Source organism: Anarrhichthys ocellatus, unplaced genomic scaffold (genome assembly GCF_004355925.1).
Source record: "Anarrhichthys ocellatus isolate YVR2014 unplaced genomic scaffold, GSC_Weel_1.0 scaffold2, whole genome shotgun sequence".
NCBI classification, from domain to species: domain Eukaryota; kingdom Metazoa; phylum Chordata; class Actinopteri; order Perciformes; family Anarhichadidae; genus Anarrhichthys; species Anarrhichthys ocellatus.
In genome coordinates this window covers 7,926,005-7,945,952 of record NW_022280032.1, presented here as the reverse complement: position 1 = coordinate 7,945,952, position 19,948 = coordinate 7,926,005, and the positions used below count along the sequence as shown (strand labels likewise).

The 19,948-nt window shown below is 40.6% G+C and overlaps 2 protein-coding genes across 3 annotated transcripts; one reads left to right on the top strand and one right to left on the bottom strand.

The window, feature by feature from the left end:
• Nucleotides 1–105: 105 nt before the first annotated feature.
• Nucleotides 106–9,299, bottom strand: caprin1b (cell cycle associated protein 1b). Of its 2 annotated transcripts, none has more exons than XM_031870398.1 (18): nt 9,157–9,299; nt 7,503–7,661; nt 7,249–7,311; nt 7,054–7,140; nt 6,709–6,947; nt 6,527–6,609; nt 4,760–4,987; nt 4,589–4,641; nt 4,422–4,505; nt 3,340–3,519; nt 3,155–3,263; nt 3,019–3,080; nt 2,836–2,928; nt 2,246–2,392; nt 1,740–1,899; nt 1,406–1,585; nt 770–876; nt 106–665 (listed from the first exon to the last, which is right to left on the bottom strand). In XM_031870398.1, the coding sequence occupies exons 2-18, from the start codon at nt 7,659–7,661 to the stop codon at nt 579–581; spliced, it is 2,121 nt and encodes a 706-aa protein (XP_031726258.1). In that variant the 5' UTR covers nt 9,157–9,299; the 3' UTR covers nt 106–578. The 2 variants fall into 2 exon arrangements, with proteins under 2 accessions (XP_031726258.1, XP_031726267.1); XM_031870407.1 differs by having other exon boundaries at nt 1,406–1,582.
• Nucleotides 9,300–15,308: 6,009 nt separating this feature from the next.
• On the top strand, nt 15,309–18,434 carry lmo2 (LIM domain only 2 (rhombotin-like 1)). Its single transcript, XM_031864297.1, has 3 exons — nt 15,309–15,536; nt 16,476–16,691; nt 17,216–18,434. Exons 1-3 carry the CDS (start codon nt 15,496–15,498, stop codon nt 17,439–17,441), a joined length of 483 nt encoding a protein of 160 aa, XP_031720157.1. The 5' UTR covers nt 15,309–15,495; the 3' UTR covers nt 17,442–18,434.
• Nucleotides 18,435–19,948: the final 1,514 nt, after the last annotated feature.

Sequence of the window (19,948 nt, the reverse complement as noted above, 5' to 3'; positions counted from 1 at the left end):
TACAAAGTAATCATTAGAACAGATAATGATCCACTGCAGCATTTAGTAGTTGACACATTTTCACTGACTCTTGTTACTGTACAGCAGAGAGCTGAGGCTGAAGCATGGGGTATGCAACACAACTTTATTGAAACTCTTGAAGCAACATCAATTTACAAACAAGGAAACGGGAGCTCATTGAACATAAAACGCTTTCTTTTTTTTTAGAACCAAAATGACAGAAAAAGAACCGAGAAGGGGAATAAACTCCCAAGGGTTGGACCAGCAGTGGCAGGTGCATTTTTTTATACAAAAAATAACTTATGAAATCTTTCAAGTTTACAGGAATATTGTTAACACATGGTTTTATGTAAACCGATGATTGGATTTACAACTCAGCTTGTGTTTGACTTTAAATGTTTTAATATTTCCAAATATCAAAGCAGGCATTACTTTGATTTAAAGAGACAGGAAAAATACCACTGATGAAGAATTAAAAAAAAAAAAAAAGAGAGAACATGAGTGAGCTTGGGCAAATGCAATCTTGAATTCTCAGTGTGGTGCAAGTTAATCAGTCACAGTCATTATGAAAGGCCTTTTCAGGATCGTATCGCCTGAGTGCTGCCTCTCGACACTCCTCTGGGTCCCTGACCAGCTCCGCGTTTGTAGTTTGGTTGGTAACCATCCTTGAGCAACAGAAGGGGGGAAAAGACATTTTAGAAACTACTCCTAGAGACAGCAAAGATGCCATTAACACATCCAGTGTGAGGTCTGAATAGCTCTTTCATACCCTCTGATAATTCCCGTTTGAGTAATCCCGAGGTGTGTTGAACTGAGTCTGTCCATAACCAGAGTTTGGAGCGTTGGTGAAAGGAGGGCGATAACCATCGTAGCCACCTAAAATAGGAAGAGTTTAACACTTAAAATGCTTCTCTTGAGATCAACAATAAAACAAACTCTGGCTCTTTAGCCCCTTTCAGACATGCATGCAATTTTACATGACAACAAGCACATGTGTCACTTTAATGTAAGTCACTGCTGAGTATCAACTCCACAAAAACATATAAAAATATTCTAAATTAATCAGAATGTCTTAAAATTAACTTAAAGACAACAGCAGCATTAGGTTAAATACACACAGAGGAATTAAATTCACTTCATGTTTCTTTTTTAAGAGCACTGTAATATGGATCATTAAATGCAAAACAATAACATTTAATAGTTTAAAAGGTGTAAAGATTCTTCTCATGTGTTCCCCCTCATTGTACCTCAAAAGGTGGTAAAAACAAAACAAAAAACCTGCGCAACAATAACAACTCGCTTTTGGAGCCGTTCCAAGTGGCCATTCCAGGAACAGCAGTTTATGGCACTTTGGCGTTGGCTTCATTTTTCAGCATCAGAGGCTGCAACGTGGTTGTGAGCTCACCTCTGAATCCGTTGGATGAGCCTCTGTAGCCGTTGATCATGCCTCTGGCATTGCGAGGTCCACCGCGAGACATGCCTCTGCTGTTGTAGAAGGACTGACCCTGCCTGACGAAGCCTGGGCCCTGCTGGGGAGGCTGCTGATGGCCTCCTGACTGGTCTTGGGAATGGAAGGCACCAACTACTAAAAAAAAAAACAGAGTTGGTTTGCCCCAGAACAGATGCAAGTCAACCTTCAGTCAAAGCTGAACACACTGTATTTACATAAAGGCAGGAAGGTAAATCTGGCACAATCAATCCAGCAAGTAAATAATGAAGAAAGCTTAAAATCAGCCCACCAGATTGTAGTTGTTCTGACTGCATCTCGGCCTCCTCCACAGGAAGCTGCGGCTGCGGCTGACTGCTGAAGGCTTGGTTATAGCTGTCCTGGTATTGGCTGGCCTGGTTCAAAGCCTCCGTCTCATTAGCTGGTGGGACCGGGGCATTGAGGTTGAACACCTGAGAGGAGAACAAGGGCCACATTGTGGTGAAGCCAAAACCAGAGGAAAGGTCACGGGCGCATTAGGAGTTAAGGCCGTTACTCATTATTTCCTGGACATAGCCGCTTCACTACAAACCCATACAACTGCAATATGATGAGAGGGCACTTAAGGACTCCACAAGCAATTCCTACTGGCAGTCATTGGTGATTTTCTATTTAAATTCCACAGACAGTGGTGCACGAAGTCCTGCAGAGACCTTTTTTAACTGCACGACATGTCAAATATTCACATTAAATGATTTTCATATATATATATTATTTGACAACGTGGGCAATTCTTCAGTAATGTTACGAGTTTCTTACTGTCTGCATTGACTGGAATGGTGCAGCGTTGACATTGATGCCGCTGCCGTGTGGAGCTTTGGACACAGGCTGGAAAACTTGCGTTTGAGAGACGGGCGGGTGAGCTGCAGAGGGCGGAGGCTGCTCCAACGACAAGGACATGGAGGTCTGTCGAACAGGGACCACACAAGTTCAGCAGGCCGAAACATTTCTCAACGTCATTTATTATTTAAGTGCAGTTTTACTATTAAATTCCATTTCTTTAAATTTTCTTGGCAGGATTAAAAAATTAGATGAAGATATGATTTATGTTGTTAACTGAGGTCATGTCCTTGGTATTTTCCCCGACTATTTAAATAATTTAGCAACCTTTAACTAAATACTTGCATAAGTTGGGCATTCTACAGGCTGATTCCAGTATGTTTAGTCTGCTAAATACTGTCTCTGTTCGTATGCTTATGCGGTACCTTGCTTTGAGGAGTATCAATATGTTTTGATCATTCTTAAATTTAAAAATATGAACGTTAAATAAGACGTTTGCCCAAATAAAAATGTCTCAAGTTAGACACTTTTTCACACAAAGAGACTCTTTCACAGAGCAGCATGTTTACCTGGATGGGGTCGATAGTTTCTGTTGAGGGTCGAGGATCTGGCGTGTGTGAGGTTTGATATATGGGGGGCGGAGTTGGGGAGACGATAGGAACCTGAAAACAAAAGTAGAAATTAAACATATTCTCTCTCAAAATGTGTTTAACCACACAATCAGTGTTGTCCATTCACGATTGATTGCTTACTTGTGTGGGCTCAGCTTGGACAGGAACAGTGTTGGGTTGCGATAGCCGGGACTCTGGGTGAACTAAGAAGATCAGTATGATGTAGTATGACGTTAACACAACACATCAGAACTAAATTTCTCTTTGTAGAACATACCTGGAGGACACACCATCTGTGGTAAGTCCATGTTCTGAGCAGGTTTCATCGGCTGTGCTGAGACAATAGCAGGATCGATGGGTTGTCCGTCAAACTCCAGCATAGAGTCCTGAGAGCAGAGATGTGATGAGCAACAGTATTTAATTATCTACAGTCAACAGTCGTTACTAGCACAAAGTTCCCACCTGCATGAAGTTGTACGTTCCCTGCATCTGTTCCATTAAGTCCTGCACCACCTGCTTCCTGACTATGGGGTCAGAGGGCGGCACAGGAGACACCAAGTTCAAAGGGTGGGTCTCCAGAGCAACAGGTGAAGCCACAGGCTGCTGCTGCTGCTGCTGCTGCTGCTGCATGGCACCGACTGCCTGAGAGCGGAAGACGGGCAGAACAGGTGAATAAGGAACATACATGACGAGGTGTAATTGAAAACTGGTATGAAGCTTTTTGGATGCTAGTTGCTAACGAGCTACGAGCATGCACGAAGGTGTTTATGCTCAACGTGTTGTTTAAAGCATTCTCTCAAACGCCGGGGGGTGTACAAACAAAATATTCATAAACATACTTTGACTTCTTACTTTACAGGGACTGTATTAAGGCTATAAGTATTTGGAGCAAGAAATGTATTATAATGAAATAAAGGTTGAAAGATTGAATATCCTGTAAAAAATAAAAGCATTTAGAGCTAAATGGCTGTCTTTGTCTCAAATCCTGAGACATAGTAATAGTGAAAATGAATCTATTATTTTTCTTGATTAAGTTATTTTCCGTTATCAGTATTTGCACAGTGGGCGCCTAGTTAGTGCCGTAGTGTCCCCGAGCTTAAGCGAGTGATAAAGGAGATCCATTTAAATATTGACCAGGTATTGTGTCACGGTTGCCAACAAATGTTCATGACTACGTCACCTATAGTTAGCTCCCTTATAAATCATGGGACACAACAATCACCTGCAGGATTCTACAGATCTGATTACCACTAACAAAACCGGCCAAATGGATAAAACATCTGAAAATTACTTTCTCTTCTTTCACTGATGAATGCATCTAATCTGAACATCACATAACCAGTTTCAACATGAAAAGGCAGATGTCACGTGATAACAGCAGCAGCCACATTGCTTATTTGAGTAAAGAGTATTTAGTTGTTTAATGAAACATTTAGTTTCTATTGTTGTGGCTGCATCTACAGCAGGAAAAATATTCATCAACACAAGAGAGGAAAACAGTAAAAAAGTAAAAATCCCAGAAAACCAACATCCCTGCAGCGTACCTCTGTTTCCGTGGTCCACTCATCGCCCTGCTCCTTCTCACTGCCGCTGTACGGGCCGTCTGGAATGAACTGTCGGTTTATAAACTGGAGGGAACAAAAAAAAATAAATCAGCACAGAGATAATATCAGCCCCAAGACTTTACTGGAAAGAGGAAAATTAATCTCACCTCTGTTGTTTCCACCGCAATGGAATCTGTGAACTCCTCAATTATTTCAGTTTCTGTGAAGAGAAAAACTATTTAGAGAATGCAGAGCCGATAATGTTACGGCTTCATTACATGAGCATTTAAAAAAAAAACAGTGAGTTTAATGTCATGACTTCGGAGAGCGATCAGGACCTGGATCAGCAGTCTGACTCTGCTCTTCTGCTTCTGACGATTCAGCTGCTACAGCGGGGGCTGCTGCTGCTGCTGCTGCTGTCACAGCCGCCGCCACCGCTGAGGCTGGCTCTTCCTCCTCTTCCTCCTCCTCCTCCTCCTCCTCACACACTCCATTTTGGTGAGATGGAACCCGGTCAAAGTACCCACTCAGCAGAACCTGGTCCAAAGTCTCTCTCAGTGCCTTGTCTAGGAGAGGAAGAATATAGTGAGCAATTAAATCAAAAGCAATCCATACAAATCACAACAATCTGTGGAGCTCACACTGTCACTAACAGCTCTCCCTGTAGAAATATCCAATATTTGGAAAACAATGTAAAACTATTTCAGAGAGTAGCAGACACAAGGGTAAATATCCAGGATGTCAAACTGATTCAGCAGTAAAAACAGGTTAAAAAACTAAATAAAAAAGCTAAAAGCCTACAGATCACAGTGTAAAGGTGAACCACTACATCAGCAGGCGATATGACTGAAGGCATAAGATCATTTAAGTTCAGCGAGCAGCCGGACTTCAAAATGCAGCAATCAAAGCTAAATGGAGTGTTTTTTAGTCCCAAACTCAACATTGTGAGTATGACAGAAAACAAAATAAAATATCCACTTTGAGGCCTCTGAAAACTTCTATATAATTCAGTACTTCAAATGAAATCAGCAAAAGCAATAATCAAAGCTTAAAGGTTCTATGTACAGGATACAGAGTATTAATATAGAAGGAAACAACTAATTGCAATGTAAAGGTATAGTGGAGTAAGTTCTCTCTCTCTGTGTATAAATCAGAGCTTCTCTGTGCTTTGTTTACATAGATCGGCATTTTAGTGCAAACAAGTCTCTCTGTTTTGCTTGTCTGGATAGCTAATCGCCGCCTCTCTGCACTGCACTCTTTTTGGCCGGCACCGCTGATAATAACCTAAAAACTACGGCAGCATGAACATAAATCTATGATTTTAGGAAATCCAATGGGCTAAAATGTCCTAAACTGTTGACTGGCCAGATAATAAATATGATACTATAACAATCGTGACTTGCGATTCACTAGAAAGTACTAGAAGAGCCTGCTCACTCAGGCTTTAGTAAGCAGGTCAGTGTTATTTCCTTTACTGCCTCAGGCGTCAGGCCAAGAAGTCTGCTGCCTGAATAAATATCACCCTGAGTCCCCAAGTGAGACCTCCTTTCTGAGGTGAATGTGTTGGCCGGTGTCACTAAAGCGAACTGGCTCACCAGTATCCTAAAGTGGCTCCAGAGATCTGACCAGTGGAGCCACAGGCGGCAGGGCCACTGGCACCCTGCCCCGCTGCTGAGTCAGGGTAAGTCCACAGCGCTCAGCCCCCCCAAGCAGAATGCAGCACTGCGAGTCCTGAGGCCGGATCGCTGAGAATGCAGTACGCCCATATCCCCGAGCCCCGGTTTTTCACATCACAACACTGCGCACAAGCTGCATTAACAAAATACAATGCACATGCTACATTGACATATTAAGACTGGTTAGTGGCCTGCAGTGCCTTATGACTAGAAGGTTATGTTTAGATCATTTGACAACTCTTTTTTTGTTTAAAACCTTTCTCAAAAATTCCCCTAAATGATTAACTGATTATCAAAACGGTTGCCAATTAGTTTTCTGCCAAATTACTGCAGTGTGTGCTGAAAATAATAAGCGAAAGCAATCATTGACAACATATTGAGCTCTACTGCTCGCAATCATTCGTAGTCTCCTAATTCAATTTCACTTACACGTTGTCCCGAGCACGGCCTTGTCCTTCCCCTCCAGCAGGTCCCAGAGGTGCACAGATGCTTCTTCATACTGGTCGACCAACCTGCACGTGTAGAGATAAGTTGAACGGATCCTCTTGTTAAAGACTAAATCAAGTCTTTTACATCTCAACCTCACCCAGGTATCAACGTCTCCGACCTACCTGACGTTCCGGTCACGGTCTGGCCCCACTAGCTTGTAGAACTCATCAAAAGCTGCAAGGTCTGCGTCCGTCAGCGGTGGTGAGCCGCCGACTCCCTGCTTCAGGTCCTGCCGCACATTGTCCTCTCCCAGCTGGTCCAGAAGGAACTGCAGCTCCAGAATTGTCTTCAGCCTCCTTTGCTCTGCCTCCTCCCGCTGCAGCTGCTCCCGCCGTGCGGACTTCTTCACCATCTTCTGGATCTAATGATAATATACATGAGCCACAATAAAGTCAAGTTACTAAAAGTCAGGGTGAAAAACACTCCGAGGGAACATTTTCACACACAAAAAAAACAGTCACCCTTACATCTTGCCCCAGTGTGATGAACGTCTTCTGCAACTCGCGGCCAAATTCCAAGTTATATGTGATTTCCTGGAATTTGGTGAGTGCATCCTAGAAAGACAAAAGGAACATGACACATTACTAGGTTATAAAACGCTTAAAGAATTACAGGATGATTTGTTCTTATGTACAAAATGATGAAGGCTTCAATGCACCCACCAGCTGGTCCTGATTGAGACGCTCCCCTTTATCCTTCCTGACTTGATAGTCATCCAGTTTACTCTGTAATAGAATACATGTTCTAAATGTTAATGCGTCTTAAAAATAGAGACCAATTACATTTTTCAAGGCCCTTCAGCTATGGATTGCTTCTGCGTGGGACACCCGTCACGCCTCATACTGTACACAACAGAGACGTAGGAATGTCGTTATCAGGAAGGATCTGGAAACAAATGGCTCTGGACTGAACTCACCTTTTTCTTCTCCATGTTGCGGACCTTCTTGTCGAGGACACACAGCACTTGCTTCATAACTTCGGGCTGTCCGCCAAAATTGCCCATTGACCCTGGAGCGGATCCCACATCTGGGCTGGCAGACTGCACCATCCTATTTGCATTCATCGCTGAGGGCATCTGGAAATGATGAAGTGTGAATGGTTAACTTCTAGTGGTAATAAAAAGAGGCCTCCACATATAGATATTATATACATAAAAAAAAACAAAGGATTAGTTGTTGAATGACTTGAACAAGTCAAAACTATGGTTGAACCGCCTTTTAAGTCACTAAATGCTACATGACGACTATTGTGGAGGATATCTTGAGATTAAGGCAACGGCTAACTAACTAATTACTTTCTATATAGATTATTCTGTCGATTATTTTCTCAGTATAATGAATCACTTGGTCTGTAAACGGTCAATAATAGTGGAAAATGCACCAATCAAATACTCCAGATCAGCATCAGTGCCGATGCAGTTTCTTTGTCAATGTCATTACATTACATTAATTCAGCTCCGGCAGGCGCACAACTCAGTTATGTGTACTTCAAAACAACCAACTTTATGCAGCGAAGAATACAGGTTTTAAATGTGTGAAATAGAAAGGAAAAGCTATTTGGATTAGCAATTATTATCTGCAGTTACGAGTTGAGGTATCGATACCAATATCAGGAGATAAGGTTGGATCATTGTATTCTTAAAACGTCCATCATAGTTTACAAAAGCCCAAATCAACATATTCAAATGTTTTTTGTTTTCAATTTACAAATAGTTCAAAATCTGAAGGTAAGAGTTCAGTCTTTTCAAATCAGAAAGTAAAAAACATGGACGAACCACCAAGTGAAGCTGGAACCTGTAAAAAGATGTTTTGGCCGTTTTGCTTAAACAATAACTTGTACTACTGTTTATAAAATGTGTTGCTGGTTGATGTCCCTTTCAGTTTATTGGTGGTGTTATGAACTAACGTTATCACTTCTACATCAGATTGCATGACACAATGGGCCAAGACGAATAGATTGACAGATAAGATGACTGTCACCGGAATCAAACGTCAAAGAGATTACACATGTATTAACAGTAAACATCGTAATAACGAAAGTGGTGGGAGCGGCTGAAGTGGGAATTAATGGCACAAGAAGAACAGCAAGTAACAACTGTAGTAGCTTTGTACTGCAGGTGGTGCACAACTGTAAGCGATATAAAGACATGAAATATAGCTTCGTAACTAAATAAGTCCACTAGTCTTACGACCTCCCTTAAGCCTCAAAACCCATTTATTCATGGACACTAGCTAACTTTGGTCTGAACTGTGTGTGAACTGAGGAGAGGACGGATTTTAACCACGCAATTATCTATTTCTCCATATTTTCACTACAACTACAGCCACAAAGCTGTGTCTTCGACAGCAGCTGTGTGGCTAACATTCCCCCCAACAGTGTGGTCAGTTCGTTGTTGCTATCTCTGAGGTTTGGTAAAATGGCCCTTGCCGCACAACCGTTAGCACATTGACTTAGGTAGCATCTTCACGCATTGCTAGCTTGGTTGTCTGGTAGCTACAGCGACGCGTGCTAAGCCAGCAGCCGGACGATGAGCGGCGTTATCTCGGTAGCACGACTACGGGTTCACCCACCTTGATGGTATGTATCCACAGGGGAGCTTGCTTGCGAATTGTACGAAACGGTCAAGTTGTTATTATTGTTGTGTTGTTTTATTTTTCTATTTCACTCTAGTGTGGGATCCGCCCCGCCGGCCTCACCGACAAATGAGACAGTGCGAAAGACTGAGAAACTCTTTATAAAGGCGAAGGTCCGTTTTCAGCTGTTGAAGATATACCTGTACAGAAAAAACCCCAAAACAAACCCTGATAAACCGTAGGTTTATTGATATCAATATGTTCATCTATAATATGAAAATATGTAATGGATTGTTTAATTACAGGCTAATTTTGCCGCAATTAAACATTATGAAGTTGTTATTTGTGATCAGGCAAAAAAGTCAACAGCCGCTTGGCAGAAAATCTGCACAATCATTAGCTTTTGATTAGGCTATTCTATTCTATCTCTCTGTGCCATAGACAGTATTTCTTTCTGCAGCAGCTGTCCCAGCCCGCTGTAAGCATGTGCTGACATGGTTCACAGCTGCCTAATTACACACATTACTCAAGACAATACATGACTGTATTAACTTTTGCACATCAGTTGGAAGTTCAAGTTCAACGTTCAATTTGAGTAACTGCTTTACAAAGTATAAAGTTGCAACCAGTATGGCAAAAGTCTAATTCCAAATGCAGAAACCAAACACACAACTAAAACCAAAATATAGATATTTTAAGATTTCATCCATGAACCAATAATAATATTAACAATAACAACAATAATCACAGCAATATAATACTACATCAAACAAGTCTAAAAGTTATTTTTGAAATATAAAATAGGCTGCATGAAGTGTCAGAAAGATCTAGGGGCTGTTTGAGTCACTCTGAGTCAGCCAGACCTGTCTGGATTATTTTGTAAAACAAATGTAATACATCTGTAATTGGAATAAAACATTACCTATATTCATATTTAGTTTAATTATGCTCAGACATTGTCTATACGGTTGGTTACAATTGTTTTTCCAGAAAAATTAACAAGTTAACCTTTTTGTTCATCAGGAGAGTTATTGAACACTCCTTGCCTTGTGCTACCCATGTGGTATGCCCCTTATGGAGAAATGTATCCATGTGTTCTTAATCCAGATGGATGTAAAATTCACTATTGAAAGTTTATCCTTGCAAGGTTGCTAGTTTAAATTCGCACACCTGTATGAGAGAAAGTGCACATAAATATGTTGCTGAAATCTTGATGTACAGTATTTTCTAATATGTTATCTAGAACATATCAAAGAAATATCAATCTGCCAGTTTTACAACCACAAATCCATCTGCATCTCATGCATCCCTGTTGTCCTGACTCCAAGTTGACAAACTCTCCCGAAAAACAAAGGAAATTTAAAGATGCAATTCTAATGTTTCTCATCTTGTGAATTCATAATCATATAATTATCTGTGCAAACGCTTAAGTCAATGTAAAGTCTCAAATGAACATAGCTGGTTCCAGACATTGTGCCAATGCTGCTATCTGTACTGCCACCTTGAACCAATAGGTGTCAGTAAAGCTCAGCAATATGTTCAACAACAAAAAATGATGCAGTAAAATTGATTAGAGAAAATGTTCAGTTTATGTGCATCCTCTGACTCTGAAATATGTAGACTTACAATCATTTTCTAATGAATTGACTGACAAATATACTATTAAGAGACCAAAACATTTGCTTGCTTCTACATACACGGAATAAATACTGAAAACAAGGGAACACTTTTTGGTATTTAACATTTCCAATATATTTGGGGCTGCATTTATATGTTTCTGTTTTTGCCTCATCAGGGTTTTAAGGGGAGCACACTGACCAGGAGAATGTGAATCCAGCTTTCTTTTGTTTTGCCAAATACAGGAAGCAGTTAACATGGCAGCACAGCTTTTTGATTGCACTGTTCCACTGAAAGTGTTTTCTTTTAGGGATAATACTGATAATGGGAGGATCCCGAGGGTAAGCGATGCTCCCTTTCAACGAGTGACTCATTTCCGCAGCCTGCTGTATTTCAATCAAACAACAACACTGTCCACCAGCCATTTTCTAAAAGAATTCCAGGGTGTTTCCTCGTCTGACCGCTGATCTTTACACCTTGACATTTTAAAACTTACAATCAATCTCACAGTAATTTAAACCCATGTGGAAACAGTGAACAATAAAACATCTCCACTTCAGTAGACCTGTGACTGTTTAGGAGGAGGGCTTTGAAACAGTTGCCAATTATCTCTTCACTTCAGATTAGGCAGGAAGTGGTCAGCTTTGCTATTGCGGTTCCAGAGTTTGTGCTATCAGAGTGTCAACAGTACATCCACGATGCCTTTATTTCAGGAAATGGGCCTGCAAGTTTATGTCCAGTTAGTCCATGATGTATCTTTGTTCCATTACTAATTAATAGATCTATTTGAATCTCTAATGATTCAGCAAGATGGTGGATAATGGTTGTATATCCTGCATCAGCCTTGCTATACTTTGCTATTTAGTAGAGTACTTGTGACTTTTAGTAATTCAGATTATTTGCTGAATGATGGAAGAAATAGCTGTAGAATTCAGCTGTTTGCTTAGTGCTGACGCTCATTTTCCAGCTGCCCCTCGAATTCCACACTGCTTTCAACTCCATAATGCTCTCAGTACCAAACAGGCAAAACAGGAAGCTGGACATGAGTGACACCACTTCCCAAAAGGTTGTCTACATTCTTAACTGTTTGCGCACCAAACTCCACAATAGTAATAAAAGCAGAAAGAAAGATTGCCTGTTTTGGCTATGACATAATATGAATTATTAAATATTTACAAATCATTATTACATAATCATTATATTTATAATCAATCATTATTTTAATAATTCAAATTTAGACATGAAGCTTGAGCTCTCATTCTGGTGACATTTAGGAAGCCTAAAGACACAGATGAGGGTTTTATCGCCTAATGACAACAAGCTAGTTTTTATAGTAAGCTGTATTACTCCTATCATACTGAACCATCTGGAGTCAACCTGTCTATCAGGGAAACCATGAGAGGGGTACCATCATGCAAGGGTGTGTGTGTGTGGGGGGCGGGGGATGCAAAGTGCACCAACCCCCCAGGAAAGCTTCATTTGTGCATGCCAGTTGCACATCCTCCGGGCTTTCTCAGTCAACCCCACAGGAAGAAGTGGATGACTTGGGTGTCATGTCAGTACTGACTTTCTCTTCTCTTGTTTCTCGACATTTTGCAGGGTTGAGACATCATGGTACCGATGAACTCCACAGACAATCAGTTGTGTTCATAATTACAAAGACTTTTGTGCAAACAAACACTGTACAAACCTACTCAACTTTATTTTAAATTCCTGCTGATGCCAAGGATTAAAAATATGCTAAAGACACGGGGCAGATTTTGAAGAATTAACCTAAAATCTCAATTTGTAAACCAACATGGATTAGATGTCCTTAAAGTGCTAACAAAACATGGATACTTGAAGGGCTACATTTCCATGACTAGTGCAAATTCTTTGGGTGGAGGAACAGTGTGATATGGAGAGCTCCAGATCAGCTGCTGACCTTGTGGTGAGATTGTTTTTATCAGCTACTTTGAAGTTAAAGGGGTGATTTTAAGAGTGTGGACATTTTTATTTATAAGAAGGAAGCCATCATAGCTTTTGCACCGAGTTGTTTTGTTGTATAGACATTATGTGAAAACCTAGCAATGGGAAACTTTTCATTTGAAGGACAATTTAGTGATAATTCAGAGTTTTATCTCTGTCAAGCTGCTCTGCTTTCTGTGTAGCTGGCAGAACACAGTGCCATGCTCACCTTGCTCCTGGGCCCACTCAGTTTGGTATCTATCCAGTGAGCCTACACAGTCCAACAACTGCCCAAGGGCGCATTCAGGCTGAATTTAGAGTTTGCCTGCAATCTTCCTCTGTTGCATCTGGCTGAGGAGCTGACTGTGGTTACTGGAGTTGAGGTGCTTTATCTCCTGGCCCAGTCCAACTGCTGTTTGTGTCCCTCCCTCCTGCAGGCAGCCCCGAGGCTTTGGCAGCAGATAAGAGAAAGAGCCCACAGCATGCTCTGGTTTGAAAAAGGAAAGGCCGCGAGGACACCAACTATGTAGAAATATCATTCCATTCATTTCTCACAGAGACGACTTTCAAAAGAGCTTATTTTGGGGGTATTTCAGCATTAGCCTTCTGCAGTTGGAGTCTGTAGGTTTATCTTATGATCCAAGAGCTATGTAAAGAAGATAAACCCGTAATATGGGTAAAGAATTTTCAAGAGATTTCAAGAGATCTGGAAAGTAACTACATTTACTCAAGAGCTGTATATACAAGCTGTACTACTTTAAGTATATCCTTTTTATTTACTTTCTCCCACCACTCAACTACATCTCAGAGGGAAATATTTTTTACTACATTCATCTGAAAGCTACTGGTTAAATGGCAGATTATGCATTCACATACAAAACTTTCTAAATGTTCTTGCTTCAACCACACAACCCATAACATGACAACTGCCGATTGTGCACAAGGGCACTTTTACTTTTGATATGTTAGGTATATTTAAGTGTAAACACGTATGTATACGATCCTAATGAAGAAACAGATGATAAACCCTTTTCTTTATAAACAACCCTCTTAATTGTAGGCTATTCCACCATATGTGATATCATTTGTAATGTGATTGCTGTTTCCTCTGCATCTGCTGGTCATTTCACGATGTGATGACATGTTTATTTCTTGTGTGTTGTACAAATAAAACAGGTATTTTTTCTATTTCCGCCCTGATGAGATTGAAACCAGTCAGAGTTTTAAAACAATATGTATGACTAAACATGACTGTATTAAAAAGAGTACAAAGACAGTGTAGGCTAAAAATACATATTACCAGAAAGATTACCTTAAAATATCAAAGTAAAAGTACTCAATAGAATCACCTTTACCAGACATAAATGATAAGCCTTCAAGGTTGAAAGATGATATGTCTTCAATCTTTTGTCTTCAAAGTTATTATCTTATGCAATAAGATTAAATATATTAAGGATGTTGGGGACTTCAGGGGCTTTCCTGTTAGTTTTGTTGTGGGACAAGTAACAAATTGATGACCTTTATAAATCCCAACACAGTGTTGCACAACTCCAACCTGAATACATCTAATCAGCTACACAATACATCACCTTTTAAAGTTAATCATATGTTTTGTTTTCTAAAATCAATATATTTATTTGTAAAAAAATACTAATATTAACTTTCAAATACAAGTAGTGAAGGAAAAAAATAAATATATATATATATATATATTATTTTACATTTCCTTCTGAAATATAGTAAAGTAGTACAAAGTAGCAAGGTACCACTACCTCAGAATTGTACTGAAGTACTTCTTGAGTAAATGTGCTTTCCACCACTGTTATTGACTCGCCAGCCAGAGATTTTTCAAAACCTGTTAACCTAAAAGTTGTTCTAGTTAATGGCTTATAAATGATCTATAAAACAATAGTAAATGACGTATTCACCATTGATAAAGTCCTTAACAACTTAAGTCCTTTATAAAGGATCAAATCCTAAGATCATAAAGTAGGTAGTACTGGATATTTGTAACATATGTTCTACAATGGAAGTAATGAGACGCACTGTGACTAGAAACTACACAAGGCATGTACTAATGATATCATTCCATTCGTTGTCTTTTGTCCTATCGGCACTTTGGTGAAGCAAAGCATGCAACGACCTCATTAGTCTGTCACGACCTAAAACTCCCCGGCTGACAGAGCAGGCTGTGTTCAGTGTTTAGCTGTCGCTTTAAGACCGATTTCCCCCCATTGTCAAACAGTCGTGAGCAGGAAGAGGGAAACGAAAGCAGAGACGGAGAGGGGGGCCCGACGTATTTAAACACGATGCTGCTGCTGCCGCACAATAACGGTGACCGTGGCTTCATACGGAGGAGCGCGTCTGCAGCCCGCGCACTTAAAAAAAGACCCACGGACTCGGAGATCCCCGCAAGTGTCCATTTGGATCGGATTGATGGTGCTTTAATTTAAAGAACGGACGGTCCGCAAAGTCGCTGCAGGATGATACAATATACTTGAGAGACATGAAAGTGTCACCGCGGGTTATTGCCTCAGGAAATGGTGACAGTGTCCTCCATCATCAGCTTAGCTGCTTAGAGCGAAATTGTCTTGTCTTGCGGCCATTTCCACGGGACTCAATTGCCAATTAATTGAACGCACAACAAGCCTCAAGCCGGCGTCTCGGAGGCTGTGGGAGCAGGTGCAGCGTGTCGTGGCTTCGGGGTGCCCGCAGGCAGCTTCACAGGTAGCCCCTGAAACCTTATCTGGATCCGGCTGGACATCATTAGACATGACATCCACTATAGTGAGGAAGACGCTGGAAGCAAATGAGTGAGTAGCTTATTGGTATATAAACTGGCAGATGTATTTCTGATAAATTAGGGTAAAAAACACAAGGACGCCTTATCTGACAGCCAGACTCGAGTACAATAACTGCATATGGCTGATAGCATGGAGGTCAGGAATCTCCTGCTGATAAGCATGACAAAATATCACGTTCATGTCCAAGGGCAGAATGTTAAATGTGTATGTAAGGGAGGAAAGATAGCTCTTGGCAGGAAAAAGTTCAATGTTTCCCAGAACAAGATTCCTAAAGGAAGGCTAGGATATTTAACTCCGCAGGCTAAATAAATCGAAATAAAATTATTTCACAGTTTATTTTATCTACATTGTTTTAGGCATGAAGGCCTATAAGAGGTATTTCCACCTCAAAAGCAGCTTCCCGCTACCTGATCAGTAACAAACTTTACAACATTATTCAAACACACAGAACTGTACTTTAAATTATAGTGGAATACTTGAATACCAAATGTGTCAGGCCCTGAGATGATGCACAAGACATATACAATATTTACATATGGTGTAGCAACAAAAACTTTAAGGGTTCCTGGGTTTGAGTATTTCACAAACCTTCATATGGTTTCAATGAAGAGTTGGAACAATACGATACAGAACATATGAATAAGATGATTATAACAACCTGAAAGCTTCCTGTTGGGAAAGAAAATGGGAAAATGTGTGGCTACAGTACTGTAATTAACAGTATCCAATGGCTCCCTCAGGTGGACAGCATCAAACTGCAGATGTACAAGTTACCTAGGATGGACAGTTGAGAATCAGTGGACTAATAAATGGCGAATCCAGATCATGTTGGAAGTTTGGGCTTCGAGCTGAAAATATTACCAGATTAACAAAGATTTGAAATCATATTCTAATGTAGGTTTCCATGTAATTAAATGAATTGAGGAAACAATCTACTTTCTCATCCAGGGAGCCGGTGGATGAGGTCCTCCAGATGCCACCATCTCTGCTGATGTGCGGCGGGTGTCAGCAGAGCATTGGTGACAGATTCTTCCTAAAGGCCATCGAGCAGTACTGGCACGAGGACTGCCTGAGCTGCGACCTGTGTGGCTGTCGACTCGGGGAGGTGGGCCGACGGCTCTACTACAAGCTGGGAAGAAAGTTGTGTCGGAGAGACTACCTCAGGTTGGTCCGATGGTGTCGTAACATCATGATTGAATGAAGCATTTTGTTAGTTAGCGAGACATACGTGTAAACGTCTGTGTAGCCAAACGCCTGGTACATATCTTATTCCTGCGTGCCTGAGGCCTCCATTGTTGTCAAAAACTATTAAAGCTGGGGAGCATGTGTTGTTAATGAGTCAGGACCAGGCTGGATTACTAACCAGGCAATGTGGGCAACAGCTGCAGGGCCCCTGAAAGTCCCACGATTGCAGAATTTCGGTGGAATTTTTTTGCATTATAGCCTAATCCTGTGACCCGGTCTTGCTGTATGTGAAAATGTTTAAGATGTTTATTATTTTTGTTAATATTGTGCCTATTGTGTTTAATCAAGCGACCACAAACTGGATCACAGAAATCCTGAGGTCAGGTGGTGTTATTCCAGAATAGGTACAAGGCCAGGCGAAATAGAGACTCAAGAGGTTCCTTAAAGTTTCATGCTTTCCATGTACGTCTCAGTATTATGCTGATATCTTCTCATCCATTCAGGCTTTTCGGTCAGGACGGTCTATGTGCTTCCTGTGAGAAGAGGATTCGAGCATTTGAGATGACGATGCGCGTGCGGGACAAGGTTTACCATCTGGAGTGCTTCAAGTGTGCCGCCTGCCAGAAGCACTTCTGCGTGGGTGACCGCTACCTCCTCATCAACTCAGACATTGTGTGCGAGCAGGACATCTTTGAATGGACCAAACTCAACAATAACAACATGGTTTAGCAGAATGAAAAGTGTCACCCTGCCTTTTCCCACTGGCTTCAAAGGGAATGAACCATTGATAAACTAGACTTTTTGCAGCCTGCAGGCGTTGTAATACATCTGACATTCATATGAAATTATTTTAACACAGAAATGAGAGGCTGCATCTCTGCATTGCTCCCTGCTGGAGACGAATGAAGACTGCACCAGCAATAACAGAAAGCTTTTCATCATAGGCTTCATCCTTAAATGCGAAGAAAAAAAGCTTGAATACTGGCAATACTTAAACATGCAATAATAGTTGTTTGTTATACACTGGAATCTTAGATCTTTAGCAATGAACACAACTTAAGTCTTTGTCAAGTTTCTTTTAGTCAAACACTGTTTCATCACCTCAAGATCATCTGTTCAATGTGTGTTCAAAGTTTGTCAATGAGAACTTCAGTAAGGTTTTATTTTATGGTTAGTAAATTCCTGAGAAGAACTATGTGACTTGGTATTAATTATATTGAAAATATAAGCTTTGTTAAAGGAGTTGCTCCATCTAAAATCCAAGTAAATATTCATTCATTATTGGAAGCTTAAATTCTCCATTTATGTTGAATTGTATGTTTGCCTGCGGACAAATTTCCCGTTTGGATGTATAGCTAACCTGCTCGACTGACTGCATCTAAATTACAGTGTTAATTATTCGGAAAACAGAATTATTTACAAAAGATTAGAATTCACTAGGAATTTACAGACCTGTAAATTGTTACCAAAAATGTTACGACATGTTCAAGTTATAGATGCAGTACAAAGTCCATGTCGAAAAATCCTGATCAGAATGATTGTGCTGTATTACCAGGTTGAACTGGTGGCGCCCTCTAGTGATCGAGGGATTCCATGCAATACTCATTTTACTGACTTTGGAGCTGTGTGTCTTTTGTAACTGTTACACCTCTTTGGACATGCACTCATGACTTTTTGGACATTTACTATTGAATAAATTTCGATTTAGAGAAACACAGTTAATCTTTGGCGTGAGTGTCTTTCTGGGAGTTACAGATAAACCTGAAATCCAGACATTAAAAGGAATAATAACACAGAAGCTGTGCATACTACATAGCACATTTTAAATATACTCAGTCACAATGTAACTAAAACAACCCTGATTTTTGTGTGTGCTCTAAAGGGACACTGTGTTGTAAAAAAAGAAATGGAGGAGCTGTAAAACAAAATCAAATGTTTGAATGTTTAATAGCCGGTTATATTGATAAGTTCTAGTATAATTGCCTTTAGACGACACACACATTGTACCCTTTCCTGTCAGTAGAAAGTAAAGTATGTTGACTTCTTGTACACCAACTGCAAAACAACAAAATACTATAAATATTACTTTATGCAAATAGTGAATATGAAAGTGGGACACAACTATGGCCTTTAAGAGTATGTAGAAAAGACTGCGTGTGTGTGCTTTAACGGCATAGCAGTAGATTCTTATGAAGTGGCGCTCTATTCTTAATGAGGGTTTTAGCCACAAGAGGTCACTAAAAGATCTATAAATTCCAACCATTCATATTTGAATGAGTTATCAGGGTTGTTTTGGCCATGGTCAGTGAGAGCTGCTGAATATTATTCTGTTAATTATTGCAAATCTATTATGGAATGCAGCTTTTTCTCATAATAAACTCTCCTGGCAGGGCAAGAAGAGAGTGAATACTAGAGAGAGAAACAAAAGAAATTAATGTTAATGAAGTCATGATGTTTTGGGCTGTAACATTCACTGTCTCTGCATTCCCTCATTGCTGTCTGTTTTCAAAGCTGGTGTCCCTCAGTGTTTCTGCTGTCTTCTTCATGTCTGCCAGCTGTCAACTCGCTCTGAGCTGGCCACAAGTCGTGCTCCTGCAGTGCCATCGCACAACCTCCTGCCATCCCCAGTTATCTTTACAGACATAAATTCAATAAATGAAACCATGAATTGCTATTGCGTATGAGGTTGGAAGCGAAGGCGCCTGACCACACCGTATTAGCAGCTGAGAGAATCAGCCTTTACTGGCGTTATAAAGTGGGTGAAGAATGTAATAGGGAATCAATTTGCAACAAAGAGAAAGGAGAAAAGGAGGAGAGGAGGGTAAAGCAAGATAGCAGCGCACAGAAGCGCCAGGATGATGCCTTTAGCATGCCTGACAGTTTATTCATAGGTGAGGGAGGAGTAAAGAAGCAAAGTAAAAAACCCACCTAGGCTGACATGACATTGATGCTGAAAGAGATACCTGTAGGGAAACTAACAAGTTTTCCCACAATAGAGATGAGATTATACAGTAAAGGCACACAGAGGGATGCTGGGCCTTTGCTCTTTTGGAGGTCTGCAGATTGAAGAATTGTCAGTGTGGCAGTATAATGCTTGAGGAATGACTGCACGGTGGTCTCAACAACAAATCAGCTCCATATTGAACACCGGGCTTAAGATAAATAACAGATAAATAACATAGTAACTACATAAACGAAAGTATTGGAAGTAGCTCAGTAAACTACTTTGTGCTTTG